Source organism: Panthera leo, chromosome B3 (assembly GCF_018350215.1).
Source record: "Panthera leo isolate Ple1 chromosome B3, P.leo_Ple1_pat1.1, whole genome shotgun sequence".
NCBI classification, from domain to species: domain Eukaryota; kingdom Metazoa; phylum Chordata; class Mammalia; order Carnivora; family Felidae; genus Panthera; species Panthera leo.
In genome coordinates this window covers 124,672,857-124,686,219 of record NC_056684.1, presented here as the reverse complement: position 1 = coordinate 124,686,219, position 13,363 = coordinate 124,672,857, and the positions used below count along the sequence as shown (strand labels likewise).

Sequence of the window (13,363 nt, the reverse complement as noted above, 5' to 3'; positions counted from 1 at the left end):
AAGTAATTGAAATTAATAGCTGAAGACTGTGTGTGTGTGTGTTTACCAGTGAAATTCATGCTGGAAAGTGTGATTTTCTCTTATTAAAAAATATGTAATCCCTAGTAGGGGTAAGTGAGAGGTCTTTCTTTTTCTTTTGTATTAAGTGACAGCTACACTTAATTTAGTTCATGTTTTATTTTAAATTCGGATACCCCAGTGTTTTCACTTGTTATACACATACTTTCCAGGTGCATTCAGAATAAAGATCCAGAAAGTCTAGAATATTCTAGATCATTAACAAAAGGTTTCATTACACTGCATTTAATAAACCATAAAAAATGGCCATATAGATTTTAGGAAGATTATAACAATGTTGAAGATTGTTAACCCTCCATTAAGCGAAAAATGAAATTATTGGGATATTCAACAAACTTCCACTTTTGATCAGTGAGTTTTCTCTCATTCTTCTCTATCCCAATATTTTTTTTCTTTAAATTCCATAAAAGATTTTCTGAAACTTTAGAGATTGTCATGCATGAAATGATTTTATTTTGCATTAAATCAAAAATTGGGGTAAGGATGGGAAGAAAGCATATTTAGGGAATTTTCTGCTGATGAAACTATACTCAGGATGTTTGGCTTTCTCTTTTGGTGGAGATGTTGGGGATGCCTTCTTCTCACATACTTGTTATTATGGAATTTTTACCTCTGTTAATAGCATTTAATTCTGTATTTTAAATTAAGGTTCATGAGGGGTGCCTGGCTGGCTCAGTCAGTAGGGCATGCGACTCCTGATTTCACGGTTGTGAGTGTGAGCCCAACACTGGGTGTAGAGATAATAAAATCTCTTAAATCTCTAAAATCTCTTAGAGATAATAAAATCTCTTAAAAATAAAATCGTAACAAAAGAAGGTGCATGAGAGTGTTCACTGTACACTGAATGGGGTTTCCTTATTTTAGGTCATTTTGTGACTGTTGTATTTTTGTTTAAAGATAACACATGTTGTTACAACTTTGTAGAACGGACGTCAGACTAATATTGAGGCCTATTAAGACCTATTAAGTCTTAGCTGAGAGAGTAACTTTTTGTTTTTTCAATTGTAGAGATGCCAATCTACGAGCACCTTCTACCTTGCAATGTTGTAAGATTACGTGAGATACTGTATGTGAGAGTGCTTTTAAAATTTAGAAACATTGCACAAAACTAAGAGAATATTATTATTTGCAGTTGTAAACATGACTAAAATCGTATCTGAGGAATTGTTCACGTGAGGTGGAAAAAATGAGAGAGAATTACGTGGGAAGTGACCTGTATTTTCAGGCTATGTGTTTAGAAATTGTGATATGCCAAAGGACTAATGTAATAAATACTTAAGATAGCAATGCAGGTAGTTAATTTAATCTCATATGTCCATGCTCTTTACTATTTGATTGACCTTGACCTGGGTTTGTTTTCAGGATTGTGTACATCAATGGCAGAATCCTCCAGCGATTCAGAACACTTTCGCTCTCGTGACCGATTGAGTCGATGGACTGCCAGGTCAACACACAGGGAAAGTCTAAGTCGTCCTACAGTAGGCGTCACCGAGAAGGTCAACACTATAACGAGTACTTTACAGGTTAGTTTAACAGTGGTTGCATTTAATAGATTTTCAGTAGTTTAAACTGAGAAATAGTTTTGGTCAGTGTATTAGTTTTTTGCTGCCATAGCAAATTACCACAAACTAATTATATAATTAAATAATGATATATAATTTATAATTGTTTGTAATTAATAATTAAAATACCAAAGTTATTTTCTTATAGTTCTGCACATCAAAATACAACACTGGTCTCATTGGACCCAAATCAGGGTTCGGTAGGGCTGCATTCCTTCCTGGAAGCCCATGGGACTCTGTTCCTTTGCCTCTTCCAGCTTTCAGGGGCTGCCTACGTTTTTTTGGGATCCTCTTCCTTCATCTTCGAAGCCAGCAAGGGTGGGCTGAGTCCGTACTTCACATCACTCTGACTATTCTGCTTCCCTCTTCTACTTCTAAGGATGCTTGTGATTACATTGGGTTCGCCCAATAATCCAGGATAATATTCCCATCTCTAGGTCCTTCACTTGAGCTGTATATCATATCTACAAAATCTCTGTTGCCATGGGAGGTTACAAATACACAAGTCACAAGGATTAGGACTTGAATGTCTTATTGTGCCTAACACAGTCAGTAAAGATATTTGAAATATGTGATAGGTTGTGGAAGCATTTTGGGATGAGGCAGTATGCCCAAATAAAATGTGTGGGAGTGAAACGAGTAGGAAGTACCACAGTTTAGCTTCTTGTGGTCATGTGCCTTTGAGAGTAATTGCTCATATTTTGACTAGGCAGATTATTCATGGATGAACAATATTGAGATGCCATTTTTATTTAGGGGCTAACTTTTGGCAGTTTGAAAGGCAACCTTTTAGAAGTTTGAGTGGAGGCAGTATATATCCTTTATGTAGAAAGGGCTTGGGAAAAGAGGTGGGTGAAGGGTAACAACACAGCCATACCGAGGGTGAGGGGGGGTGGGGGAAGAAAACTCAGAAATAGAGTTTTTTTTTTTTTTTTTCCCCAGCCCCTTAATCTCTTATTTTTGCTTTGCCTGGATAAGCATGGATTTTGGTTTTTAATTGCTTTGGGTTAGTATTCTTTAAAAAAAAAAATTTTTTTTTAACGTTTATTTTTGAGACAAAGAGAAACAGAACATGAGCAGGGGAGGGGCAGAGAGAGAGAGAGGGAGACACAGAATCCAAAGCAGGCTCCAGGCTCTGAGCTGTCAGCCCAGAGCCCGATGCGGGGCTCAAACTTGTGAACTGCAAGATCATGACCTGAGCTGAAGTTGGACACTTAATTGACTAAGCCACCCAGGCACCCCTGGGTTAGTATTCTTAATGAGAAGAGGCTAATTTCTGGTGGAGGGGCCATAATTTGATTTAAAACTCATAAGGCTCTTTTTAAACTTACATAAACTAGCATAACATTGGATTTTTGGAGTACAAATAAATCCTTGTACTTTCCAACCAATGAGGAGACACATTAGTAAGTGTATCTTTTTTTGAAAGAAATGCCTCCATTAATCTCTGAGGTAACACCTAGCACATTTGGGTGGAAACCATTTTTTCTGAGATTAGAACTAAATTTGTTGTTTATAGCTAAAGGTTAAAGGATACTTTTTCTTCTAATCAAGTTCCACAGTGAAGTAATAATTAAAATAACATCGTTCCTAATGATTTGCTTTTCTTATACACAATCTAAAAGGTTTGTTCTCTCAGGATTCCTTTTCTATGAAGGAGGTGTGAATTAGTTGAGGTGCACAAATTAATAATGAGGAGTCTTTTCAAATTAGGGTTTGTTCCTGACTTATTGTGGAACATTGGATAAGGATTTAAATTATGTACTTCAGATTTCACACAAGTAAATTGTGGATGAATTTGAGTTTCTCTCTCATTCGTTTTTATATGATTTATCTGATATTTAAGAAGTACTGTATATTAATATCCAACTTAGGTATGATATAATTGTACCTTTCACAAATGGTTGACTTAGTTGTTTGACATACTACTAAGATTGAGAAAAGCATTGTTTGCAACAATTATTAAAATCCATTTTCTTTTTTAAGGACACCAGTCGGAACCTGCGACAAGTAGACCAGATGCTTGGACAGTATCGGGAATATAGTAATGGACAGGCGGGTGCTATAGAACATGTGAGAATGTTTACATATGTTTGTGTTTTTTCTTACCCACCTTTTTGGAAATGCAGTTGTTGAGAAGTAGGGATCTGAGATAAAGGAGAGAACCACTGTGAACCTTTAGCTTTTAGACTGCTTTACTATTTTGTAGTAGGTTAGCTTGTCAGATGGATTGCCAACCAGCTTATATAGATTAGTCTATTGAATTTGAAAGTTTTAAGTCAAAGGAGGAAGTATTCAGGATGTTAATTAAATTGAGACTCACTAAATTTGGGCTGGGGATACTCCTCATGGGAGTTAAGAATTTTATGGAGGGTTTCTTTTAAAGTAATACATGCTCATTGTTTAAATAAATTATAAAACTATCTCTTAGCTCCTCTCAGTTCTACTCCAAAGAGGTAACGATCTGACAGTTCCTTGTATATCCTTCCAAGCATGTTCTATGCATGTATACACATAACTACCTTATTAATAATAGGAGTTAATTCTTTGCTTTTTAGTTTATTAGTGAAAACTTAACATTAAGTAGTAGCAGGAACAAACCTACTTTGTCATGTTGAATGTTAGATGCATAATTATGGTAGCAAATTCCCTTTGAATTGAGGAATTGAGAAATGAAATTATGTGTTAGATAAACTTCTGTATAGATAAACATTTAAAACACAAAATGTACTCTATGGCATTAAGCCTCTGTAGGAGGCCTAGAGCTGAATGATGCTGAACTTTGGGGGTGTGGTTTTATACACAGGAGGTAAATAAACTCAACAAGTATTCCATTTCCATCTGAGTTATTAAGTACATAGAATGCAAAGCTACTCATAAAAATTAAGACACTGGAGAGCAAGAGTCTTTGATTTTGCTTTAGGCCATTCCTTAGTCCAGTCTACATTCTCTTCCTTAGTTCCCCCAAATTCTTGGTCTGTTAAAACAGTTGGCTCTCAGTGTTTTTTCCCTGCAACATACAGAGGAGTCTGTCATTCATTGCCTTCTATTAATACTTACTCATGAGAGCGATGATTTTTACCCTGCCACCTGTAAGTTACCTGGGGCAATATCTGCCATAATCTGTGGGAATATGTATAATTTGGAAAGAGTATTTCCCATGACAAGTGATTCTGATGGGCTCCTCAATGAAAATTGCTTTCTTAGCATTAAATCGTTTTATTTACTGGTATGGAATAGATCATACCTTAAAAGTGAGGTGGGTTTTTGTTTTGTTTTGTTTTGTCTTTTTGTTTTTGATTAAGATCCCTTTAGTTCTAATTTATTTTTTAATTTACATCCAAGTTAGTTAACATACAGTGCAATGATGATTTCAGGAGTAACTCCAGTGATTTGTCACCTACGTATAATACCCAGTCCCTATCCCAACAAGTGTCCTCCTTAAAGCCCTTTGCCCAGTTAGCCCATTCCCCCACCCACAACCCCTCCAGCAACCCTGTTTGTTTTCTGTACTTAAGACTATCTTATGGTTTGTCCCCATCCCTGTTTTTATTTTATCTTTGCTTCCCTTCCCTTATGTTCATCTGTTTTGTATCTTAAATTCCACATATGAGTGAAGTCATATGATATTTGTCTTTCTCTGACTAATTTCACTTAGTATAATACCCTCTAGCTCCATCCATGTTGTTGCAAATGGCAAGATTTCATTCTTTTTGATCACCAAGTAATATTCCATTGTGTGTATACATATATACACACCATGTCTTCTTTATCCATTCATCTGTTGATGGACATTTGGGCTCTTTCCATACTTTGGCTATTGTTGATAGTGCTGCTATAAACATTGGGGTGTATGCACCCCTTTGAAACAGCACTTCTGTATCCTTTGGATAAATGCCTAGTAGTACAATTGTAAATCAATGTGTGTTTTGTTTAGGGAGGGACCCTGGAGAGTAATTTTTTTTTTCTTTTGGAGGCTATGCTGCAACTCCTACAAGTCTTCTTGCTGTAAAACCTACTGTTTTCTTTCTTTCTCTTTCTTTCTTTCTTTCTTTCTTTCTTTCTTTCTTTCTTTCTTTCTTTCTTTCGAGAGCAAGAGGGAGAGGGAACACATGTGAGTGAGGGAGGGGCAGAGGGAAAGGGAAACAAAGAATCTCAAGGAGGCTCTGTTCTCAGCTCAGAGACCCCTGTAGGGCTTGATCTCAGATCATAACCTGAGCTGAAATCGAGAGTTGGAGCTTAACCAACTGAGCCACCCTGGCGCCACCCCCCTTTTTTTAAACTTTTTTTTTTTTTTTTAGTTAATCCACTATTTAACTGTTAAAAATTTCTCTATGCTAAATATACATTGCCTTGTTGAAATTAACATTTCTTTTTTGAAATACGAGAGACTTTCTGTAAAGTGAGACCAATTTGCTTGCTATAGGGAAGACAAGAATTTTTATTAACTTAGATTTTATAAATGATTCTGTTGCTCCACCTTATGAAATGGATAAGTCATGTGTTTGTGTATATCTATGCGTATTTAATATTTGTTTTATTGGGTTTTAACTTTGTGAACATAATTTACAGAAGTTGAGAGGAAATCTAAACATTTGATGTAGCGTTTCCCTCCTGAGATGATCTTCCCCAACAAGAGAACTGTGAGAATTACTCCTGCTGGTTTGTAAAGCCTAAGATCAAGAGTCCGGTCACTTTTTTGATGACGTTTACTTGAAATATATACATCATTTCACTTTTTTCCCTTGAATCTTTATAACCTCCAATCCTGTATTTTATTTTTTGCTCCTTAAATGTGAAGGTCTCTCTATGAGGAGTTGAGCAGTGTTAAAGCATCAGCGATGGGTCTGTAGGACCTTCTAGAGAAGCAGCACCTTCCTTTTCTTGGTCTCTTTGGGAATTTCTCCATATGCTTAGTATATCCCAGACACTTTTTGTATATTAACTCATTTAGTTCTCTCAATAATTCCGTTAGGTATGTACTTTGATTATCCTCATTTGCAAGATAAAAACACTGGGGCACAGAATGCTGGCTAACTTGCCCATGGTCTCACAGCTAGTTAGCAACAGACCCATGGATAGGCTGTTATCCCAAAGCTCAGCATCAGGATTCATTTACCTCACTGAGTCATGGTTGCTCACATTTTTGTGATGCTGGAGTTCGTATTTCTGAAGATTGGGATTTTGGATTCAAAGTTTGAAGGGCTAAATACTTTATGTTGCTAAACTACATTTTAGAAATTATTTTAACTGACTGAACAGCAGAAACCCACTGTCACACAAGTCATTAATGTTACAGCTGATACAATGTCCAGAATGAGAGTTAGGTGAGACAAATAGAGAAATAGAATTGGGAAGAAATCTGGCACTGAGCTAGAATCGGCATTGACAGATTGTCAGAGTTGGCAGGTCTAGCTGCCACTTAGGCAATATGTGGGTTCTGCAACTTGCCTACATCAGCATCAATTTTTCCCTTCCTCCTAAATAACAACCACTGATTTTTTTTTTTTTTTTTTTTTTTTTTTTTTTTTTTTTTTTAACTAGCCTTTTTTGCAGCCATTCCAAATGAGCCGTATTTAGTTGATAGTATGTCTCAGGGTCTTTGGGCCCAATGAACTTCTTGACTTTACGAAGTGTCAATTTGCATTATTTCTCATGCTGTAAATTTCTTGGGAGGTCTGGGAACATTTGGGCAAAAGGGGACCTGTGGGGAAGGTTTTATTTGAAAGCTTACTGTGAAGATTTGGAATATATTATACTCCCGTATTAAATAGTGCAATTGATAAGCTTAGTATTTAAAATATTTCTAAAACTGTGCATTCCTATTCATGAGAGAATGGGGTCTGTTTTTGTGTTAATACTGTAAAAATGGAATGCCCTCAAGAAAGAATATTCAACATAAAAAGTTAATACCTTTTGCAGTGGAAATTTGGACTGTAGCTGAGACTCCAGTAGTTAATATTGGTTATAAAAGAAAAATACAATTGTCTTGATTCAAATCAGCAGACTTTTTAAGTTCATATTTTAAAGTAAAGATTGTTGGGGCACCTGGGTGGCTCAGTCGGTTAAGCGTCCGACTTCGGCTCAGGTCACGATCTCGCGCTCCGTGAGTTCGAGCCCCGCATCGGGCTCTGTGCTGACTGCTCAGAGCCTGGAGCCTGTTTCGGATTCTGTGTCTCCCTCTCTCTCTGACCCTCCCCCGTTCATGCTCTGTTTCTCTCTGTCTCAAAAATAAATAAACGTTAAAAAAAAAAATTAAAAAAAAAAAAAAAAGTAAAGATTGTTGAAAATATCATAATATCAGATTGGTGAAGATATAGTAATATGAAATTAGAACTTAGGAGACTTGCATTCATATGTAATTTCTCTTCTAATTAAGTACTCTGATTAAAATTTCCTTTTGAGAGTAATAGGATACTACCATCTGGCATATGGACTTTGGAAATTTGAATGTTAAATAAAAAGTGGAGGTTTTTTTGTTCTATTCAGTGGGTTTCACTTCTCAATATACTTAGTGACATCCCAGAATGATAATGGTAATGGTTGAGGGCCAGGCACAAACCACTTGTAATATCCCAAAGCTAATGGTATCTGCCCTTTTTTTCTGGCTGAGTTTTCGTAATTGTCCTGAAGGTGAGACTTGTTCAGTCTTTTAATAACGTTAAAGTTAAGTAGTAAGAGTCTATGGGTAAGAAATTATAATCAAACAAATTCTGTTATGACTTTTTTATAAATATATTTTGGATCTTAAGAATTAGGTTCTTGGAGTATATTTAAAATTATATTACTAAGTCCTTCATGAAACTGCTGGACAGGAGAATAATTTTTACAGAATTTTGCTTTGAGGGTAATGGAGAAATGTAGACTCTGGAGTCAGACTTGAAATTTAATCCTGATTTTTCCACTAGAAACCATTTCATTGACTTTGGACAAGTTATTAAACTTTTCTAAACTTGAGTTTCATCATCTGAAAAATGAACATAGTTATATATCCCTCATTATAACTAACATTTATTGAAGTGGTCACACAGTCACACTGTTTAGAAACTTGCTAAACATTCATGTTTCTGTTGTTTCTTCAATTCATCTGATAATCCCTACCTTGAAGCATTTGCTGTGTTCTTTTTTTAAAAATTTTTTTTAATGTTTATTTTTGAGAGAGAGAGCGAGTGTGTGCGCGTGCAAGTCAGGGAGGGGCAGAGAGCAAGGAAGACACAGACTCTGAAGCAGGTTCCAGGCTCTGAGCTGTCAGCATAGAGCCCAATGTGGGGCTGTAACTCACGAGCTGTGAGATCATGACCTGAGCTGAAGTCAGATGCTTAACTGACTGAGCCACCCAGGCGCTCCTTGTTTGCTGTGTTCTTAATGTAGTACGTGGTACATTCTAGGCACTCAGTATTTTCCTTTCTTTGAATTCATTGGGCCCAGACTCAGTTTCATTTGTGTATAAACAACATAATGTGTTGCGACATTCACAGGGATATGTATGTCTGATTATTTTGACTTCAAAGTATATGCTAAATTAGACAACGTACGTAAGATTAGTTTTTGTCTATCTTGTGTTCATGAATATGTCTGTCCACTCATAATACACTAAGATGCTAATAAGAGCACACTCCATCTTCCATGAGTGCTCATTTATTAACATCAAAATATTATATACAAATATTTTTTGAATACCTTCAAAATTATTAGAATGTAGTGGTATACGGGCTTTGAATATATGGGATTTCATTTAAAAATAAAATAGTTACATAAATAAAAATGATGTATTTTTGAAAGGGAGTTTTTCAATTTCAGGAATACTATTATGGGCTTATATTTCCATAAATCAGCATATGGAGAGAGGTTAGGCAAAGCAGCTGGAGCTAATGATCTTTTGGTAAATAAAAAATAAGATAGCAGCAACCATTTTAAAAATACATTTGAGCAACAGATGGTGGGACTGGAAAAATATGCAAACCATAAATTTTCACTCTTGTTTAATTTTTTAAAACTCTTCTCCTCCCCCTCCTCCTCTTCCTTCTTGTTTTAATAGTAGAAGACAAATAGACTGTGAGGAACCAAAATAGAGCTGATACGATTAATTCTACAACCAATGTATTTTGTAGTCTCTTGTCAGGTAAACTTTGGCATTGTGTAGAAAAATAGTCAGTGAAGGAAAGCCAGGCATAAAAGCACTTAAAGTGCCCATGGATGACATCATTATCCTGGACAGAAGTTTTAAAACGACATCTTTTCTGCCTCTACTTTTACCCTGCATTTTTGCCAAGCTGACCTCTAACATGTGTGAATAGAAATACTTTAATTTTTTGATGTCATTATTATAGACATATCTGAACTTACAACACTGTTTCTGTGGTCACCAGTGCTATATATGTTGTGAATGTTTGCTGAATACTGACTCTTTAGTGTTAGGTGAAAATAAAACTAAGTCATTAAGCAGAATATTTAGATATTTCTAGTTTCTGCTGAACTATGTAGCTAAGTCAATGCAGTTATCCATACCTGACCAAATTTGCATGCATTTCTGTATAATCTATGTTATGTTAGGGGACATATTTTCTTAGTATGAAAATAAGAGACAACTTAGAGTAAAAAAAGTACCTGAAGAAACTGAATGGAATCTTTACATAGTTTCCAGAATTCAAGGCCTACTTTAAAGTGCAGCGTTTATAACTTTTACCAAGGTTATTGCTGGCTTTTTTTTTTCCACCTTCAGTTGTGTTTTTATTTGTGTGGAAGGTAATTAGTTGATGACTGATAGCTAGTATATTTGTGTATGAATAATCACTATCCCTTGTGTATTTCTATTATGGTCTCTAGAATAATGGTAAATATCTTTTAAGAATTTCCTAATGACTATTTTTTGTGTGATTATTTTCCCCCCTCTCACAGTGAACATAGTCAAGGATAGAATTAGTTTTTTAGAGAATGTGAATTTGTGAGATACACTATTAGTGAAGCAGTTACTGTCGCCATATATTTACCGAAAAAGTTGATACATCTCATCTTCCCATATTGAAGCCTAATTTTATTGAATGGCTTATTTCTTAGGTATTTCTGATAGTGTTGGTGGAGTTGATGCCTAGTTTCCTAGCTGTTTACTATTGCTTGGAAACTTTACCTTCCTAGGGACTGGTCAAGAAATTTGCTCTTACAAATTTTGGAAAGTCAGTATTTTTAACCTAAAAAAGCAGACCAGAGTTGCTGGTCCCCGGTAGATAGAGTTAACATATTCTTTGCTGAATACTGCTTTAAAACCGCTACTGGATGCCTGGAGCAGCTGTTTGAGGATCCTGAAAAGTAAATACGGGCAGTTCTGATTGCATGGTTTGGCTGTGCGTGAGTTCCATTACCCCAGTTTGTTCAAATAACACCAGTCCCTAAACAGCACAGTTTGAATTTCAGTTAACAAAGTTTATTAACTGTGAGTAACTGCGAAAAGTTCAAACTTTGCTTCTAGTTCTTCAGTTCACATATTACTATGTAAATAGCAGATCACTGCTTTTGAAGTCTGTTGCTGATTGGTCGTAGGTAATAAAACACACGGTTGTGTTACTTCCTTGTCTTCTAATGATAAACCAGTTTGCCATTTTACAAGAACAACAAATAATAAAGGGATTGGCTAACAGTGCAACAATGAGATGGAAAGTGATCATGCTGGGAGTGAAAGTTGAATCATATTATGGAGGAGTTATATGTGGAATTATAAAGACATGACTGAGAGTGGGAATATTGACGCTGCTGCTACTCAAGGGTCCCTCGATTGCCTACAACTGCCATAACAAACACTACCTTATACTGAGCAAACTAATCTTCCTAGGCATTATTCTAATTATTTTACGTACATTGTCTTATTGTATCCTCTAACGAAAGTATGCGAGAGTTATTATCTGATATGGTGTGAAATATATGGATAGGAGCAGAAGCAGCATAGCTGAGGAAATCACTGCTAGGCTTCCCTCTGGACTTTCTGAATCACGTGTTTTTTGTTTGTTTGTTTGTTTGTTTTTGTTTTTAACCAATCACACCTCTTATTTGGAGAACCCATTGCTGCCTGGATGATCTCCTTTCATAGACTTGGTTTGCAATATAGTTAGTCCTTTTGAGTTATACACTCTTTTCCAGTTCATTAAACTTGCCTTCTATTTTTGTCTCTAATTAGAGTTCTCCTTCTCCTCCTCCTCCTCCTCCTCCTCCTCCTCCTCCTCCTCCTCCTCCTTCTTCTTTTTAAAGTTTAAAGGCACAGAGAGAGGGGGAGAGAGAGAATCCTGAGCAGGCTCCTCATTGATAGCGTGGAGCCCGATGTGGGGCTCAAACTCAGGAACCGTGAGATCATGATCTGAGCTGAAATCTAGAGTTGGACGTTTAACTGAGTGAGCGACCCAGGAGCCCCTCTGATTAGAGTTTTTCCAAATAGAGTCTTCACAGAGCTTACAGAGCTCTATGAGAATTTTAAAGTTTGATATTTTTATTTTAATGGTAATCTAAAAGCTTATGTTTTACAAAATTTCATTTATTTACTAGTTGGCAAAATAATGAGTTGGTTTCCTACTCAAAAGTAGTGACCAAGGACTTTTTTTCTCTTTGAGGATTATCAACTCACATATTTATGAGTATTTGAAGTGTTTGAATCCATTGTAGTTCATATTTCTATTGATGCTCAAATTATTTCATCATTTCCTAGAGGGAGATCTCTTGACTTCTGAGTTTGAAGGCATGTCTTGACAATTTGGATAAACTACCTTATAATTGCCCTTCAGTTTCAGCGACCAAGTTTCATTTGTATTTATCCCAGTACATAGTAGTAATGCTTCAATTATTTTATTCTAACATCAAATGAAAGGAGATAAGCGAATAGACTTAAAATGTAAGTAATACATTTATGTCAAGTTGAGGTGAAAAAAATGCGCCATAACATGTTCTGGGATGCGGGGCTTATAAGTATTTCAGATAGGGGAAATTGGGTGAAAATGGAGGCATCGCTTGGTATGTATAGAGATAGTGATGCTAAACTCTTAGAACCTGTACCATTGGAGTCTGTACCATAGTCTTGTGGGGAGCGTTACTTAGTTTCAGCAAAAAGACATCATCCATCATAGTAAATCTTAAATGAGTTTTACTAGTATTTTTTTTTTGTTGTTTAGTGTTTTTTGTTTTGTTTTGTTTTTTGTTGCTTTGTTTTGTTTTTTCATTTAATTTCAAGTTGGGCCTGCTTTTTGCATCTAGTTAAGGGTTAAAATCCTAAAGAATATGGAACAACTTTCATAATATCATTATCTCTTTATCTCTTTGTTTTTGTGTTTTAAGAGTTATTGGCTTCATACATCATGATTAGATTTTGTGCAGTATCTCTTGTGTTACTCCTACTTGAAATGTAGATTTTAATTCTATTACATTTTTAGTTTTGTATCTTAGGATCTGTTTTTGCCATATTTGTAGGAGTAATTAAAAAATGTTTACCTTTTACCATTTACATTATAGTTCTTGTTTTTTTATATATCAGCCTGTTTATCTGTTCAGTGGCTTATGATATCTTTTTAGAGTTTTAAAATGAGGTTGCCAAATAATTGGTCTAACCTTTTATAAATTTCCAACATTTGTTATTACTTCTAGATTTTAGGGTAATGTATCATTTGTCTTATTCTGTACTATTTTCCATATGGTTCCATGGTGGGGTTTTGTTTTTGTTACTAGGAAGTGTGTGTGTGTGTGTGAAT

At 35.6% G+C, this 13,363-nt stretch overlaps 1 protein-coding gene across 15 annotated transcripts in view; it reads left to right on the top strand.

The window, feature by feature from the left end:
* Positions 1–13,363, top strand: part of CEP128 (centrosomal protein 128) — a 383,862-nt gene that overhangs the window by 14,518 nt on the left and 355,981 nt on the right. For 14 of the 15 annotated variants that reach the window (XR_006203977.1, XM_042943964.1, XM_042943961.1 and 11 more), the window contains exons 3-4: positions 1,441–1,601; positions 3,627–3,713. Coding sequence is in view for 14 of the 15 variants with exons in the window: in XM_042943964.1 (XP_042799898.1) it covers positions 1,455–1,601; positions 3,627–3,713 (234 nt within the window). In the remaining variant the exon portion in view is untranslated. The remainder of the gene's footprint in view (positions 1–1,440; positions 1,602–3,626; positions 3,714–13,363) is intronic. The other variant, XM_042943963.1, reaches the window with a different exon arrangement.